The sequence below is a fragment of the Chelon labrosus genome (assembly GCF_963514085.1).
Source record: "Chelon labrosus genome assembly, chromosome: 20".
Taxonomy (NCBI): domain Eukaryota; kingdom Metazoa; phylum Chordata; class Actinopteri; order Mugiliformes; family Mugilidae; genus Chelon; species Chelon labrosus.
Genome location: NC_140353.1, coordinates 21,218,133 through 21,236,535, shown reverse-complemented (window position 1 = coordinate 21,236,535; position 18,403 = coordinate 21,218,133). Strand labels below are relative to the sequence as shown.

General features: G+C 42.3%; 1 protein-coding gene across 1 annotated transcript in view; it reads right to left on the bottom strand.

Annotated features, from left to right (window-relative positions):
- Positions 1-435: 435 nt before the first annotated feature.
- Positions 436-18,403, bottom strand: part of alk (ALK receptor tyrosine kinase) — a gene marked incomplete at its 5' end in the record, with an annotated part of 329,164 nt that continues 311,196 nt past the window's right edge. The window contains 12 exons of the mRNA XM_084569391.1: positions 436-2,277; positions 2,504-2,594; positions 3,404-3,538; positions 3,867-3,968; positions 8,121-8,213; positions 10,903-11,000; positions 11,693-11,822; positions 11,916-11,980; positions 12,290-12,380; positions 13,161-13,347; positions 14,666-14,779; positions 15,883-16,038. Coding sequence (XP_084425517.1) covers positions 1,165-2,277; positions 2,504-2,594; positions 3,404-3,538; positions 3,867-3,968; positions 8,121-8,213; positions 10,903-11,000; positions 11,693-11,822; positions 11,916-11,980; positions 12,290-12,380; positions 13,161-13,347; positions 14,666-14,779; positions 15,883-16,038 — 2,375 coding nt within the window. The 3' untranslated portion in view covers positions 436-1,164. The remainder of the gene's footprint in view (positions 2,278-2,503; positions 2,595-3,403; positions 3,539-3,866; positions 3,969-8,120; positions 8,214-10,902; positions 11,001-11,692; positions 11,823-11,915; positions 11,981-12,289; positions 12,381-13,160; positions 13,348-14,665; positions 14,780-15,882; positions 16,039-18,403) is intronic.

The following is an 18,403-nucleotide window of genomic DNA, read 5'->3' as shown; positions in this document are numbered from 1 at the left end:
AGCCATGAGTAAAGAAAAGCCCCAGCTTCACTGTCTTAAAGCACTCGTTCAACACAATGTTGGTTGTGAACAAAAGCAGAGATCAAAGTGTAGTGATTTCAATAAGACCAGGGGCAACGACTTACTTCAAACCTTTAGCAACGACACAAAGCTGAACTCCTAAATGTTGCTGAAGTGGCTGGTCTCCAATCCGTTCAAATAATAATGTCAAATAAGCCATAAGCCTCAGTGCACGGGGTATCCATCTATTCCACCTTAAAAAGACGTCTGTGCCATGGTAACACCCAGATATATAGGATACTTAGAGGTGCCATGTTTTGAGATTCTTCACTCTCTCTTTTATTTTTTTTGGATATGGCTGAAAATAAATTCCTGCAGCTTTAAGAACTAAAGTTGATGTAAAATGAATCTGTTTGGACTTGAAGACGGATGCTCATTAATAATTTATACAGCCACTTCCAAATAATAAATAAACAAATGAATAAATAAACAAGCAGGCAAGCAAACATCAACAAACACATTTCTCCCAGTATTTTTATTTTTTTTTGTATAAATGTCTCTGGTAAGCCAGTGTCTAATTCTGTGATATTTTTGAAAAATAGTCTGATACAAGTTATTTACCACACTGTTTGTTTTTTTGTTTGTTTTTTTTTTCCTCCAAAAGGATAAAGAGGACTGTGGCTGGCAGCTGTAGACAGTTTTGTTGTTGCTACAGTCAAACCGCTCACCAGAGTCTGTGTGTCAGTCTGCCAAAATATGGAGATTTAATCCTCTATTAGTCCTTTCTGAAAGACAACAAGTTCATCTTATGTCCAGGGTGCTCCCCGTCACAAACACGTGAAACGTCTTGCTGTTGTCTGCAGGTGATCCTCTCTCACTCAGTTTCCTTCAGTCAGTCCTGATCCTTCCAGCGTTGGAAAAATACATCTTTAAACTGTTAAAACTAGCCTTTACTCTACATTTGGCTTCCCAAAGGTGAATAGTTCTCTGATGTGCTTTACCATCCGAAGGGAATTTTAACACACCTCCATGATTTCTGAACAAGAGGAAGAAACCAAAATGGTGGGACAGTAGGAGTGGTGAAAAATGGTCTCTGTCCTGGCACAGTGTTTCTTGTCTCCACAGACAGGGCCTGAAAAGAGACCAGCAGTGTGGGCATTGGGGCTAAAGTACGGTGGCATTGTGGCCCTCCATCCTGGGCAGCCTCGGGTCCTGCACTGTCCCCATGGTAACTAGCAGTGGACGGTTGTCCTCTGACATACCTGACCGACTCAGGGACACAGAAGTGGGAATGGAGGTCACCCTCTGGTGGGCTGCAGAGGAGGGCATGGGGGTGCCCTGCTGGGGTGGAAGGGGCGGAGGAGGGGGGTTGTTAGCGTGGGTGGCCTCCATGGGCAGGCCTTGCTCCTGGTAGCCGTAGCCAATGTTCCCACAAGGGAATCGTCTCAGTCTGTAGAGGGGTACTGGAGGCAAGGCAGCTGAATCTAAAAGCAGAGGTGACTGGGCAGCTGGAGGGGGTGGTGGGGGTAACAGCGGCCTGCAAAGACCCGGCTGCTGATGCTGATGGTGCAGCAGCTGGAGTTGGTGCTGCTGCTGCAGCTGATGCTGGTACTGCTTGTGCTGGTGCTGGAGGCCGAGTGCCCCCGCCACCTCAGCCACCGTCCGGCCCACGTGCTCCTGCCCCTCACCAGGCACCCTGCCACTGCTGCCCCCTCCTCCCCCCACCCCTCCCTGCCTCTGCTGCTGCTGCTGCTGCTGCTGCTGCTGCTTCCTCTGTTGCTGCTGCAGGAACCATGAGCCATATGTGGGATTCCACAGACTGGTGTTCTTCCCGTTGTGGCCCTCTTTCTCTGGTGGGTGGCCCTGGGCGAAAGCCAGGTTAATGTGGCCCCCCTCTGTGCTGGGCTGGGCGGTGACATGGGATCCCTTGGCAGTGAGTGTAGAGGGGGCAATGGAGGTGATCGTGTTAGAGGTGGTCATGGCAATGGAGGTCAGCGTGTGAGGCTGCTGGTGCTGGTGGAGATATGGCTGGGGCTGAGGTGATGTCTGTGCTTTGGCCTCCGATGCTGTGCTAGTTATGACGGTGTGCTCCCCTCCTCTCTGGTTCTCTTCTGAAGGGTAGGATGGAGGCGGCTGTGGAGCCTCTCCATCAGGCACCTGGGCATTCACCAGCACAGTTGGAGCGGAGTTATCATCAGGGCGCGTGGGTGCACGTTCCTCCTCCTCAGGAACAGGTCCATATTCAACAGGCAAGGGCATGGTCACCACATCAGGGTCCTAAAACCAGGAGATGAGATAAGAAGCAGCTCTATCACTATGCCCGACTCCTTTCCTCTGGAAATGCAGTGCGCTTTTGTTAAAACGTATCTCGTGTAAACCTTTACAGACAATCACAGCCTTGGACTTAATAGAAAATGATTACAGTTCAAATAAAGAAATAGTTCAAACCTCAAACTGTTCAGCCCTAATCCACATCTACATGGGTGTCACAGTGTTCAGTTACCTGTAGGCAGTAGTCAATTCTCTCCAGGATGGTAGAGAAGTTAGGCCTGTCTTCAGGCTGATGCTGCCAACTCTGAGTCATTATACGGTACCTACAGATACACAACAGAATGATACTTAACAATGACATTTCCTCCCACTCTGTGCAGCTGTAGAGAAGCAGAGACTGTGCTCCCTGCTGATTTAACAAATGGCAGATAAATGTCTTCACAAAACACTCCTAATAGCTACTTTGATTGTATCGTGCAGAATTAAAGTGTAACCTCCCACCAGTTTAAGTGATTGTTAAATGGAAGATGCAGATATTAGGAGCAACTAGGTCTGGTTAAATCCACAGTCATGGCTTTGAATGCTTATCTGATCCCAGTGCTGATTTCATTATCCAATGTTAATTATTTATTATGTTATGTACATGCAACGCAGGCTGCAAAATGTTACGGAGAGTAATCTGCAAAGCCGGGCGACTAACAGGTGTGAAGGACAAAGCTGTGAGCTCAGAGGCCAAAGTGGGGCCACAACGTGTCTATGACAGAAAGAGAGAGAAAATCAGAGTGCGTCTGTCTATATTTACTACATAATAGAGTTCACATGAGAGGCGCTATATCAAAGAGTGAGAAATAGAAGATGGGATTTGCTCCTATCTGCTCCTCAAGACTTCCTCCAAATTGGAAGGCAAACATGAAAGAAAGGTGTTTGTGTGGTTTCCATATCAACACGGGCACAGCCTCCTTTTAAAGTCTTCTGACGTCTTCTGGGTCACGGCTCGTTTACACGCCTGCCTCTGTGTGTGTTTAGTATGGATGAGCATCATGTACCACTGAGCAGCCATCCTCCTCCATGTTCATTTGAAGCTTAATTAGACCACATGGGATTCGTCGTGGTCAGATGGATCTCCACTTACACTGGTCCAGGACAGTTTTTAGGCGGGTCCATTCTCCCACCGTTGGTTACAAACTCCAACACTTCTTGGTTACTGCGACTTGGATACGGCATGTAGCCCAGCGAGAAGATCTCCCACAGCAGAACCCCAAAGGACCTGTGAGAGGCAGATGATGAGAGGAAAGATTAGCCACAGGGGGAGAAAAGGGTGAGACTGAGGACAGTCAAGTCATGAATAATAGGCATCATCGCAGCTGAAGCGGGAGGGGATGAGAGGAGAGGACAAGTATGACAGGAACAAGACAAGGAATTAAAAGCAAATCAGTAGGGATCTAATGCATTTAAGGACAGAGGAAGGTGAAAAACCTAAAGGCACACAGGCTGGGACAGCAGTCTCAGTCAGACATTTAGGCGGTGAAGTCACAGTGAGGCTGAGCTTTGTCGTCACTGAGGTCACTTAGGGAGAAAGTGTGCAGGATCCTCACCACGTGTCTGTTTTAGATGTGAAGATTCCCTCCATGAAGGCTTCAGGCGGCATCCATTTCACCGGCAGCATGGCACGCCCACCCTTTCTGTAATAGCTCGCCCTGTACACACACACACACACATACACTCGTAAATAAAAAACAGCATCTGAAGTTTTCAGCACCATCGCCATAGCAACACCACTGTCCTCAGAAGCAGAGTGTGAAAAAAGACGAAAAATTCTCAGATCCAGCAATTAATTCACCGTTTGTCAGCGTCTGTATCAGCACTCTGATCCAGTCGCATTTTCAGCTCCCTAACATGTTGGTGTGAGAGGTCCTCTAAGAACTCCTTATCTCACCCTCAGAGGAGGGAGGTATTTGGCCTGGCCGAGCCCCGTCGGAGACTTTTTTAATGCTGTCCTGTGCTTTGCGTCGGTCGAGAAATGATCTGATGTCAACTCTATCTGATTTTGGGTGACGATAGAGGTCACCGCCTTGTTCATCTCGCCCTGCTTGAGGCACGAGGTGAGGACACATGTGAAGTGTGTACCACTCAAGCCCCTTGTCCAAGGTGTCCTCAAAAAAAATAAAAAATAAAATAGGATCAGAGTGAAGTAGTGTGGGAAAAGGAACTTGATTTGGCACAGTTTGCTGCTAGAGAGGAGCAGATCTGTTTGCCCCCAGTAATTCTGTCATGAAAATGTCAATTTATTCCCTAAGCTCTTGTTTGTAAACATGACAAGTGCTTGATAATAAATAGGACAGTGTGGCTGCGTGGTTGCCGGTCCAAATCCTCGGGGCTTTTGGAAAACGAAGGAGTAGCAGTAACAGTCTATCTCAACAAAACAAGTGAGTGAAGCACCAGCTGCTCTGCTGGAGCTGCACGTGGCTGCACAGGATGGAATAGTAATTACAGTGGGCAGCTCCCAGGTGTGAGTGAGGCAGCAGGAGGAAAGAGCTCAGTTGGTGTTCCCTGGACAAGTAAAAAAATAAATAGAGACAAGAACGGAATCACAAAAACATCAAAGACGAAAAAGGCAATTGTAGCTTGGCTGGAATATGGGATAGCAGGCAAAGAAAGGATGAGGTCTTGGCAGCCTGAGGTTCTCGGGATGCACGGCCCATCACATTTTGTTTTTAGTTTGAGGAGGGTTTCAAGCTGTGCTGTTGCTCACCTGGGGCAGAAATGTTCGAACTTCTGTTAACAGCCAGAGTACTGAATGTCTTGAAAGTGATGTGTAAAATTGAATCCAAAAATACTATCCAACTAGAGCCAAGAGGCTGAAACAGACATAATAAGACATGCAGTATTTTGGCAGCGTTCAAAAGCTGCAGCCGAGCTCCAGCCTCTGTCATTACGTGAAAAAATAATTGCAATGTTTATTAGTATCTCCAACCAGGTTTTCGGTGTGATAGTCACTAGAAGGAGAAGGAGGTTTCTTTCATTAGAAATTCAAGTGAGAACGTTAGAAGAATAGACGACTGGATTTCTCACACTATGAACTCAAGGCAAATAACAAGAGCCAGCACTCATCATTTCCTTTAACGCAGAGCTACAGCTGTGTGTCTTCAGGGGAGCAGTGAGTGGAGATGAATATGATGAATATAGATGGTATGCAGTCACAGAAAATACTTAAAAGTTTTCAAACTACTGGCATAAAGTTACCTTTTAGGGCAAATTACGCACAGTCAATGAAGCGGAGTCTGTTTGCTTGACAGATCAGCTGAGAACTACTGTGAGGCAGTCACACAGATACACACCCAACCTGCATCAAGTTATTTTATCACTTAAAATAACATGTCGCAGTCAGTGGTGGGAATTATTACCACCCCCATGTTTAGGCCCACAGTTACAGGTTTGATCCAGCTTTCATGGTGTGCCCCTGCTCCTCTTGATCCCTCTAATGTTCCTGTCCCTCCTGATAAAGATGCATTTAGATCTGTTGCAGCTGTCTTTTTTCTGACCTGACAGCTGTGAAGTGAAACACATTTTTGAAAATAAATGACCTGAACGTAAACTTTTGGATATCTCTTTTCAGTCTGTTATCTGCCCATCAGAGTTATATTTTGAAAAGAGTGATGGTAAAACGTTCAAGATAAGAACGATAATCCCCCTATCAGTGGATCGACCATTTTTTTTTTTTAGCACTGGGTTTATGGACATATTTATTTCTACTCCTAACACCACCAACACGGTCTGAAAGCTGAGCTGCAGATTAGGGAGGCTTAAATACAGTCTCAGGAAATCTATAGCTCAGATGAAGGTGCTTTATACGTGTGTGTTTTTGTGTGTCTTTGCAAGATAGAGAAGTATTAAAGGGAAAACAGCGAGAGACAGAAGCACAGAGCAGACTGTGAATGGAAAGTAAGATAGTACAGGCACCTGAGCACACAATGGTGTAGTCTGATACTTGTGTCTGTTAAGCTGAATGCCTTTGTTATGTCGTTATTGTGTGTGTCTGCATGTGTGCACACCAGGCTGGTATTAAAAAATACAACCATAAAGCCAGCTACACAACCACTGTGACTAGCTCCTGTGAATATTTGGTCATTTAAAAACATTTCTCTCCGAGCAGCTCAGCAGATTTCTCTTCACAGTGGCAGCTGTTTACCTTAGGATGATTACTGTCTGGCAGCTATTGTTTAGCCAGCTTTTTATTTAGAACCACATCACTGGTGTGTGAGCACGCATGTGAACTCCGTGAGTCAATCAGTGTGTGAGAGGAAGGGTATGGAATAGCATGTGCAAGTGCGCCTGTGGCTCTCGGAACAGAATATAAAAAGCTGACATTAAGCCTTGTCCTGGCCCCTCACTGGGCCACCTGTCCCCTGTGACTGCCTCAAAAAGACTCTGTGTCCCTTGTCACATAGCAGTAGGGCCACATCATGAAACGGCAAAAATAACACACCAGCAGCTTGTGGCATTGTGTGCAAAACAACCACCCCTCCCTCTGAACTTAATAACAATATAATAAAAAAATCTTGGCACCACGGCTCTAGGCTGAGAGATAAAAACTAAATCGCAGCGAGGCACCTGAAAAACTGACATCAGCAATTAAATCAAGCGTTGGTAATGTGGCTCCCCAGGGATATTGTGCAACAGCCTTTTCCGGATGCTTTGAGTGTGACTTTGCTCTAGTGCGACTTTCTATTGGATGATTAGAAAGTGCTGCGTTGATATAGCTGAACGTTGTGACATATCTCCCCTGCTCTTATTTCTTACCAGATGAAAGGCTTGGGAGATTTCCCTGCTGGATTGTGCATTCATTTAAGTGATGTCGCATGAAATAATGGTAGCTACATTAAGAGCAGGCTAAGAGTAATGAGACGCTGTTGGGGCCGCAGATGAATTGATGTAGATTAAAAGAAGGCAGCAGTACAACAGTGTGAGCAGTTTAAATGTCTCCATGACGAGTGCCATATGCTTCTTACAATCACACGGGAAGAAAAACGTTTTTAAAATGGAGCTGGTAATCTCAATGAAGCAGCTTAAATCGTATAACGTGTCTCTCTGTAAGCATGGTTAAACATTCAATAAGAAAATACACAGTTTGTGCAGTATCTGTATCAGGAGGTTTGCAAATAACTGTATCTGTATCATCCTCATAAACTGACAGCTGCAAACATGTCCAGCTTTCCTCTGGCCTGCCTTTACTCTTGTGTGTTGTTTAAGGAAACACAACATAATCTAATACCTGCACAGGTCATTATTCTAAAAGCTCTAAATAACATACGTTGATTCACACACTCACATGTACACCTACGGCCAATTTAAAATCACAAATTAACCAATTAACGCAGTACCCGGAGAGAACCATGCCACTGTGCCGCCCCCTGTAAGAGTATATTAAAGAAAATCTTGAAACGTCTTCTCTGCTGGGGATTCTCAGTTTGACATACTCTCTCCATGTAATGTCAGTACACCAGCACATCACTGGTGAGGTGTAATTACAGATGCAACAAAGCACATTTAGTATAGTTGTCAGTCGAAACAGAAATTACACACCAGAGAAGCTATTAAAAGTCTGCTGCTAAGCTAATCTTTAACACTTAGAATATCATATCTGATATTGTTTGTGTCTTTGCATATTCGCCAGAAAAATGTTGGCCTGATGCAGTGTTACTGTCCCCAGTGTGCCGACATACATAGATATTTATTGGTCATATGTCTAAGCTGCATCTTTACATGTTCTTAGGCACATTTTGACTCTATTGTTCTAATTCAACTGAGCTTGATAACCCGAGGAAAGGTGTTCTTGCCTGAAACTGTACCTGTAAATGTCTCGGGCCATTCCAAAATCCCCAATCTTGGCCACACGGCCCGGCCCTTTGCAGGTCAGGAGGCAATTCCGAGCTGCAATGTCCCTGAAAGAAGAGAACACGCACAGTGTTTACTTACATGGGCTTTATTAGAACACAGTAACTCATAAGAATGGTCTGAAATATGGTTTGATGTTTTAATATTCAGTGGAAATAGTGTAGAGGGATAAGAGGTATAAGAGCTGAATGCGCCATACATTGACATTCAAACAGCTGGCCTTATGTCTTATCTCTGCAGTAGTTTATTTTTTTCATACATTTGCATCTATAAGAGAGCTCCACGTATGAAAACCCTACAGACACTCCTTTGCTGGAGCTGCCCTGGGCAATGTGGCAAAGTTTAGTTTCTTTTCTCTATGATTCTGTCCACATGGTGCATCCAGAGGAAATATTGAAATGTTCCACAGTATCTTCAGGCGGAGTGGGTTAGAGGACAGAATTCATATTTACACTGCACTGCGTTGGTTATTCTTTGAGGAAAATACAGTAGCTCATAAAGCGTACTCTACTCCTGTCTGGGGAAAAGGAAATGGAGCCCACACACTGTATTCTGCTCCCCAGGCATTAAACTTCCTTAACATCTGTAGAAGTGACATTGTGAGCACACTGTTCCTCATCACACTCCAGACAACTGCACACTAAGGCCAATAAATAGCCAGAATTTAACATCAGAATAACATCATGTGACACTGTGCTCAGACTAGATCATGAGACATGGGAATGCTGGAAATGAAGCAGTGATAGAAAACGCAGCATTCAGCTCTGTGAGGGTGCAGACAGAAGAACACTGTTTTGATGTTGGCCCTCCACACTCTGATGAACTGAGATGAGAAATGACACAATGAGGATAAAGTATTGGTTCTGAATGATTTAAACTGAAGGCTTTTTAAGACAGGGACTTCCACTGTGCATGGCTGCCCGTTTCAATATGCCAGAAATGTTCTACACAATTCAACTTAGAACCTCACAATACTACTTCAAATTTGATGTTAAATAATTCAGTGCGAAAAACACAACAGTGTCTAGGGCACCCATTTACTTCTCTGACATCAAAACCAGCCACAGAGAATTTCCTAAATTGTGTCATGACACCACAACATTTTTATTCAAGTTTAAGTAATGAAACAATGAATCCATTTAGGGGCGTCTCAGCTTCTTCAACAAGACTGAGTCATTTCTATCATAGCGTAACTCTAAAGAGCAGGTGGGAGGGCACACATAAACAAACACTTTCTCGTGTGATGTTAAAGCCAAGTCCCTGTTTAATAGCTTGGAAGAATTCATGGAAATGATTTGCTTTGCTTGTAGGCAAGAACGAGCCTTGAAATGGAGCAGGCGTTGTCACACACTACTAGTTGAAGGTTTAAAGTAAGGACACAAATATATTGTACATGCAGCACAGTGATGTGAGAGTGAGTGTTATTAAAACACTATTAACAACCCTTATACCGTAGACCTTATTTACAGTAAATTTTAACTGCAGCTTAAAGACCCATTTCATTGCAGCACCTTCAGAACAATCTGTTATTATTCCATTTTAACACCTGCACTTGCATTTAACAACCCAACTCATCAGTGCTTCTTTTCAGATGGTTGCCACTTGGAGTGTAAAGCCTGTTGTAAAATAAAAGTATGCTGTATAACATCACTGCACGATCCACTGACCAAAAAGAGGCTAGATACCTCCACAAAAATAAGCACACTCACACACACAAAGCTAGCCTAAGTAGTTCTCACACAGCTTTAACCCTGTGATTTAACCTGCTGGAGCACACCACGACTCATCATCCAACCCAGTAATCCCTTAGAAAGAGCTGTGTTTTCTGAGTAGCAGCTACTCCTCCGCCCTACCTCATACACCTGCCCTTTACCCAAGCCCAAGTAAACACACCTCCATAAAATTAATATTAGCCTCAAGGACAGCGTTAGGAGGGAATTTTAATACAGGTTTGAGGGCAGAAAATCAGGTTGTATAGACGATCACGAGGCTCCAGAGAAGAGTCAGCCATTAGGTGGATTCATGGAGCTTTACTGAGCCACGCTAGGTCAAACAAGGTTTAATAGGCCTTGTTTGTTATTAGGCAATTGCTAGGCAGTCATACATGGAACCCAAAGAAGGCGGATTTGCTTTAATTGTCTTGATATGATATGATGATATGAGAATCAGGTTTGACCTTTCTTAGTTTGAACATGTACTTGACATTCCTCATGGACTTCCATGATGAAGATCTTTGTAAAACAGGTTCTACAGAAGGCTGTTAAACAGCCATATCTTCTGGTTCACCAAGCATTGTGAATATGGATATAGAGGGACACTCCTGTGCCTTGGATACAGACCGTAAAAAGGCAAGCCGGCTACCCCATCTGGTTGCTCTGATACTAAACTCATCCCTTGTCCTTTCTGCTATCATAAGAAAGGCAAAAGGCATGCAAAGTCCATATGTTACGCTTGGACAGCTACGCTCACTTCATAATTCTAGTAGATGTTAGCAGATAAATGAGGGCAACTCTGTTTGCTGAATGCACATTTGCATTCCATATGTATGAGCTGTTATGCATGCCCATATGTACTGTAAATAGTTTACTGTTTGTTTTTCTCTCTTATCAGTTCAGGTCAGAGGACTGTGAAACTACAGAACACATTATACTCTTTCATAATCATGCACTGCATTTATTTCTGCTAACACACTGTTCTTTTTGCATTTGCAAAATATGCAGCCATCTGATGTAGTACCTGTGTATGAACTGGTTCTCCTCAAGATACTGGCAGCCCTTGGCAATGTCTCTGGCCACGTTGAGAAGGTCCACCATGGTCAGGCTGGATGGCTGCTCCTGATCACACAAAGCAGAGGCAGCGACAGACCCACCATGAGATATTAGTGGTTTTATCATTAGTATTGTCATGGTTCATGTTTTTTTCATGTTTTATTTTGCAAGAGATACTTTGCTCAACATGTCTTTGTTTTACTTCCTGTTTTGTTTGTCTGTTTTCTCTGTTACCAGTGTTTTGTTAATTAATTACTCCCTTGTGTATTTAGTCCGTGTGTTTTCGCTCAGTTGTCAGGCTGTCTGTGTTAGAAACTTGTGTTCATTCCCATGATGTATGCTTATTTATGTTTGCTGCACCATATCTTCTACATTCCTGGTTTTGACCTTGTTTAATTTTTGAGCCCTTTTTGCCTACCTGGATTTTAGCTCTCCATGTTTTTTTTTTTTTTTTGCTTGCTTTCTTGGACTGTTGTGATGTGACAAATCAAACGGCAATATGAAAACACTATGACGATATAAAAAGCTGGTAGCGATGAACCTGGAAAGACTTATCACCTCAGTCTGTAGCTGCCCTTGTCTTTCTGTCTGTAATAGTGAGTTTTAGCTCATTGTGGCTACAATTTTACCATCACTGTCCAAACAGTGACACTTAAGCTGTACCACTAAAAAAGATCAATATCAAACAAAATTGGGGTACCGATGCAGAGACAAACTATACTTAATTCATTTGAGTGTGATATGGAAGAATGTCTCACCAGCCGGGGTCTAGTCTCCCTCAGGAAAGTCTTGAGGTCCCCTCCGGTCATCAGCTCCAGCAGGATGAACCTGGGCATGGCCTGCAGACTCACTCCTATACAACGCACAATGTTCTGGTGGCTGAACTTACTGTGGGGACAGCAACACAGCAGGGAACATGTATCAGAAACGGCTTTGTTGACACTGGATCAGAATTTTGTTAACTGTTTGAGTGGCTGTTACCTGATGATTAGAGCCTCCATGAGGAAGTCCAGTTCATCTTGCTCAGAACAAACCTCAGGAAGCGTCTATTGTAAATGGAAACCAAATCTCATTGTAATTATGGTTGTAGTTATATTTTGTATGTTAAGCCTACGGCTGTGAATTGGCAGTGAAGAGGTGATACAGAACTTTAGTTCTAAGGCCTTAAATGCACAATTAAAAATACTAAATATAACTGAAAATAAAAACTGCTCATCTTCAACATCCTGATTTCCCATCCAGAGAAAAGTAGCACATAAATGATGTGTAATTACTTTTGAGGCACCTATAAATCTCACTGGATTCAGTGGAAAAACAAAAACAAAAACGGTTTCAGACGGTGGGATAGGACTCACCTTAACTGCCACTTGCAGTGGACTTGGTTCACCTGGTATCCCCACTGCCAGACCCTCATAGACCTCACCAAAAGCACCGTGACCCAGACCCCTGCAAACAAACAAGCACATCTATTATTTACAGCTAGATTCATTTTAAGCATTAAGCTGAAACTTTCACACAGGACTCTATCTAAACTGAAGACATTTGAAGCAAACAGCAGTTCAACACGTCTTGATGATCACCAGTGGAGCTCAGGAGCCATGGAGTATATCAACAAGAGCGATTTCTTTTAAACAGAACAGCAGTTATTCAGTTTTTCAGGCGCTCTAAGGCAAATAGCTTTCTCCTGGTGATATCCTGTTGAAGAAGTGAAAGTGTAAGAACTTCAACACCAATTTATAGTTCTGATTTTTCCTTTTGGAGCTTTTTCAATTGATCCATTACTTGCATCTAGATGAGTAATAATCTGAAAACCTTCATAGTTCTGGAAGAAACAGAATTTATCCCAGTGATTAAGAAACAAAATGATAAACTGGTGAACTATAAACACATGAAAGATGCATTAAAAATTGAAGAGATCCCTGCAATAATCATTTCTTAGCTGCTTGGAACACTGCAGTTGACTCCATACGTTGTGAGAATTTATACTTATTTTAGGCTTTATTTAAACTGCTTCTCTTTACACCATGCTGCGTTTATAAGTCTACCATATCTAAACAAATTTTATAAGTGGCTTTTCAAGATCATTAGGGTAACATGTTGAGTTGCCATTTCCACCTTTGTTTAAATACTCCTATCCTTGAATCTGTAACTGCACATTTGATGTTTTCAGCTCAACTGACTGCCAAGTTAACAAGACTGTTGTTTTTGGAGTCGTAAATGTTTTACCTGGTAAGAGAAATGTTTCGTCTCGGCACTTCCTTCAGGTCGTTGACAGACGCTGTCTTGCCGGCGAAGCAGTAGTTGGGGTTGTAGTCTGTCATGATGGTGGAAGCCCTCAGCTTACTGAGCTTGCAGTCTGGACTCTGCAGCTCCAGCTGAATAGACTGCAGCTCTGTGTGTTTACGCCTGTACACTGGTGAGATGAAAATGAAAGAGGAGTTTCATTCTTTTACCGAGATATTCCACTTAAACCCATCTTCTTGTAGAAAATTATTGCTGGCAGCAAAAACACACAAAAGGGGAAAGCTTTTAAAGTTATTATTTCTCTAGAGACTACATGCTTGTACAGCCGTTATGAAATTGAACCTCTTTGTGAATTATTGATCCTTCTATCTTATGCCATATGTGTCTTTCTAAAATACTGGTCTATACCACGTTTTAGACTGAGACATTCAACATTTGAATGTATTTGAACTGTTAACATAGTAAACATGCAAACCTGTCTACTTTGTATGAACAATAAAAAAAAAGCACAGAGCAGCAAAGCACAAAACCAAGACAGCTTACGTCTTTTTTCTCAATATTTCATATGAATGCACTCATGTAGAACAACTAGCAGTATGAAGACACACCTTTTTGTTTCTCTCTAACACACCCACACACAAAACCTCACATCTTTTAGTGTTCAAAGCCTCGACCTGGAAAGTAGACATATTAGTTGCAGGGAGAATTATTTGTGTGTGTTTGCTTATGTGTGTGTAGCCGAGTTATTTATTTACCAAGTGCTGTCTAATGTACGAGTGCTGTCAGCTGCCGGCTAAGCAGTCATCCATCATTAGTGCCTTTCATTCATCACAGTGGTAGTCCCATACCTCGTCTACTAATGTGCGTGCATGTGTGTAGGTGGGAGTCTGGATATATGCGTCGGTCTGCAAGTGTGAGAGTGAGCGGGTGGGTGTGTGTGTGGAGGAGATGATGGCTCAATGAGTGCATATGTCTGGCTGTAATAGCCTGAAAGCAGGCGCGCAGACGGATGTCTGTGGTGACCAGAGGCTGACTTTCCATTCTGACAACAACCTGCTAAGAGCCGTCTGAGAGGGGCCAGGCCAGACTCTGGAGAACTTTGTGTGTGTGTGATTCAGAGTGAGAGAATGTGCGTCTATGGTGCCAACAGAAGACAGATGGAGAAACAACAAGTACTCATGTAACGGGAACCTCCCAGACATTTAGAAGCATAGTCTGAGAGTACACTCGTCAAAACCCAATACTCCCCTGTAACTTGTTTAATGTGAGTAATTGTTAAAAGGCCTTTAACTGTGTGATTGACAAGTGTTCCACATTCAAAAACAAAGCATGAGACACTTTCATTGAACAGAACATGGCTATATCTGAAATCGTCTATGTACACTGATGTTATCAGTTGTTATCAGTGCATTACATATATAGTGTAATCATTTCCAACAATTTGTTTTCCTACCATTTAATACAGCATGATGGATGCTGATACTTACTTATCATGACTCCAGACACAGCCAGCAGCAGGGCAGCAATGAGGGCCGAGGTGCCCACAGACAGACCCAGCGCCAGGCGAGAGAGAGATGGCTGTGGAGGCAGCGCATTCACCTCTGCAAGACAAGGGAAAACGGCAGTGTTGTACAGTTGTTACCTTCCCCAGAGGAGTATTAACATTCTCTTCTCCACTCTGATCCCCAACTTAATTAATGATGTGAAAGCAATGACACAACAGAGCTTAGCAGGAGAGACGGCTGGTGCATGTCAATTCCTTTTCAGCAGTGAGGAGAGATCTCATTTCACTTGTCTAAGCTGAGGAACAAATCTGCACACTGAGAAAGACCATATTGAGAGTGTGACCTTTTATGACCTAGCAACATAGAATTATCTACTGCTTGTCATTACTGAGAACAGATTTGCAAATCATAAGGCAAGGAGAGATTCTAGGTCATTAAGATATTATTGAGATGGTAATAGCCCTGTTATTTTGCTTGAAATTATAAAGTGACATTCTACGATATTAATTTATTTCAGATCTACATTCATAAATGTATTATTCATCTGAGGTTACTAATCAAATTGAAGAGGCAATTCTAGGTCCACAAGAGTTTTCTACATCTCTTTGTCACAGTTTAACCCAGGAACAAGACACTGCACATTTTGATAACTGATATTTAGTCAGCGTTGAGATGTTCTAATGAGTAAAACCAGGTGCATGAAGTAAGGCTCATTAAGGTCCTTATGAAACACACTGAAAATCTACTGTATAATGTCACTGGCTCAGTATCCATGTGAAGCCCTTGGTGTTAAATCCTTGACATGCTAAGATGATTAACTTTTCTGTGACTGCAGCACAGAGTTAAATTACAAATCACAGAACAGGAATCCACACAGCTAATCAGGCTATAATAATATCCATTTTCATTAACAGGTTATCTTATCCGACGTATTGATAATTATTATGAATGATTAAAATACTATTAAAACATTTTCTCAGATAAAGATTCAATAAAGTACAGAGCCTCCCAGGCTTAATTACTTTTATAAATTAATTCATTGTCTATTCTGTGACTCACATTCTATTATAGGTACAGTATAATTTAGCTCAACTCATTTCTACATTTGGATTTATTTCATGCATTTGTGTGGAAGCGAGACAAAGAGAATACAGTTCTTCATTACAGGGGATATACTACTCTAATATTATATGTCAGACCTGTAGCGTTGATGCAGGTCTTTCCGTCTTCTGCCAGGATGAGGTCTTCATCACAGTAGCAGACAATGCCGTTCTTGGTCTCGTGGCATTCATCGCTCTCACAGTGACTGCAGTTCTGCACTGGGCTGATGATCACCTCACCATCGCCCTCCATAGCTATAGCCACACACACACACACACACACACACACACACACACACACACACACACACACACACACACACGGGCACATAGAGTAGAGGTTTCTATAATTTAATGGTTAGTGAAGACCACTTCAGGGTGTCTCCTAAATTGTGGAATAAGCAAAAGTTCACAAATGTCATTTAGGGGAAATTACACTAATTTAAGAATATATGATGCTTTCGTGGTTATTTTTCTCCCCATCTGCATACAGCATATAGTATACCCACTAATGTGGTATGGTACATGTCAAGGGTTCTAGAAATGTAAATGACAATAACAACAATGTGGCACTACAGCAGCAAGTGCTGCGAGAGGTCTGAGTGCGGGGAAACAATAGTGTTGTGGATAGTGATAATTAGTGTGTTACAAAAAAATATTCAATCTTGCACCTGGATGTGGACACAGAATTCAAGTGAAAGTGTTTTCTAATGTTCTTATTAACTTTATATTAACGGCATGTCGTCAAAATGTTTGTGTCCTCCACATGAAACCACATCAGTGCACAAAAAGCTACAAAGTACATGGCTGGATGCAGCTCATAATGTTTTTAGCATTGAGTACAGACAAATAGTTTCACATGATTTATTTTACTTTTTGTATAGTTATTGAATTTGATTGTTGGATTTGGTTGATAATTGTGAAATTTTAATGGTATTATTAGGTGAACCTGTCATGCACTGAACCCCTGGTTTCAGTGCATGACACCTCTTCAAAAGTGAAGCCAAAGCATGTCGATCTTTGCAGCTTTTTTGTTCAATAAACTTTTGTTTTGTGAGATTGCAAGTGAATTAATGTAATTAACTAGCTAGCTGAAACAACACTTGAACATAAGCAGTCGGCAATCAGTAGTTAGCAAAGTATAAAGTATAATCTAACATTCCTTTGTTACGCAGGCGCAGATAGAGCAGAGCGCTTCATTAACCAAATGCAAACGGCAGTGAGTCTAGAGGAAGGACACGTCACCCGTGTCCCCAGAATTCTAGCCTCAGTTTGCCCAATGGGAGGAAGTGGAGAGGCATTGTTAATTGATGTAATCACATCCAAAGGCTTACACCTGTAAACTAAGACTAGGTAAAAGGCTTTCAGGTATGGGTATGGTATGTCATGACATGGCATAAGAATTCTCTTCATAGTCACTGGGTTTATTACCAAAGCATAACCGAATCTTTCCCACCTGACCAGTACAAACTCCCGTACAGGATATAGAAATCTGGTTTTGTTACTTTGTTGCATGGGGAGTTAAGAGCTTGCAGACGTTTTCATTACAGCCCAATGTTACCTCAAAATAGATTCATTTACTGATTCAGACCAAAAGTTTGCTAATCAGTAGAACAATCTGCTGTGGTCTTTGGCTTTAACAATATCTGCAGACTCTCTGCCCTCCATGGCCTAACAGCTTACTGGCATAAATATGTTGAAATAGATTTTACGACATCATTTATTTTATTAAGACTTAAAGAAACCAATTCTCCTAATTGTAAACTACAGCAAACAGGGACAAAGTGAAGTCGAACATGAATTAGTTATGGACTGTCTGTGGAAGCTTGTACTATTTAGTAGGCAAAGCAAATGCGCTCATCTGCAGAATCTATTTTTTCTCATCATTCTCTTATCAGCTTTATAAGTGCAAATACATAAATCTAACCCAGAAACACTAACAAGGTTCCCAAAGAAGAATGTCTTGAGTTCAGCTGCTGTCTGCATACTAATGTGTCGGTGTGATCCTGTGTGTTGTGGAGCTTTAGACACAGTCGTGTTGTGTACTCCTTCATGTTACTTTTCTGCTTGAGTGGGGATGGTGATGATTCTCTATTGAATTTTATTTCAAGATATCCCGTCTTCACTTGTGCTTTCGTTTAATGAAATAATTGTTTGTGTTGCTCCACGATCAAAGCTAAATAGGTTTCTCTATATGCTTAGACCCTTGTAATACACATTAAGAACTGTATTTTCTCTTTCATACAGCTAAATACAGTGTGATTCATTGGAGCTTGAGTAACCTACATACTGTCTTGATACACATACTGAGACAATGTGTAGCAGTGTCTGTATCATGCAGGTTTTCACGCAGTCTATATTCACTGGATTAGGGACTTGTATCGCAAATCAGTTTCCTCTGTCAACATCACTGAAATGATTTTTGATCTCTTTTAGGTCTTCCAGAGCACACAGCAGGGCTATCCTGCACTACCTACTGCTTTTATTTGAGCTGGCAAATCTCCCGGAGCAGCTCAAGCTGGGAAGGAAATTGCTAGCGTCACCATTTGTGATTACAACTCAAAGCCTCAAACCTGATATTTACTCAGATATTATTTAAGTTATCAAACTACAGACAGTA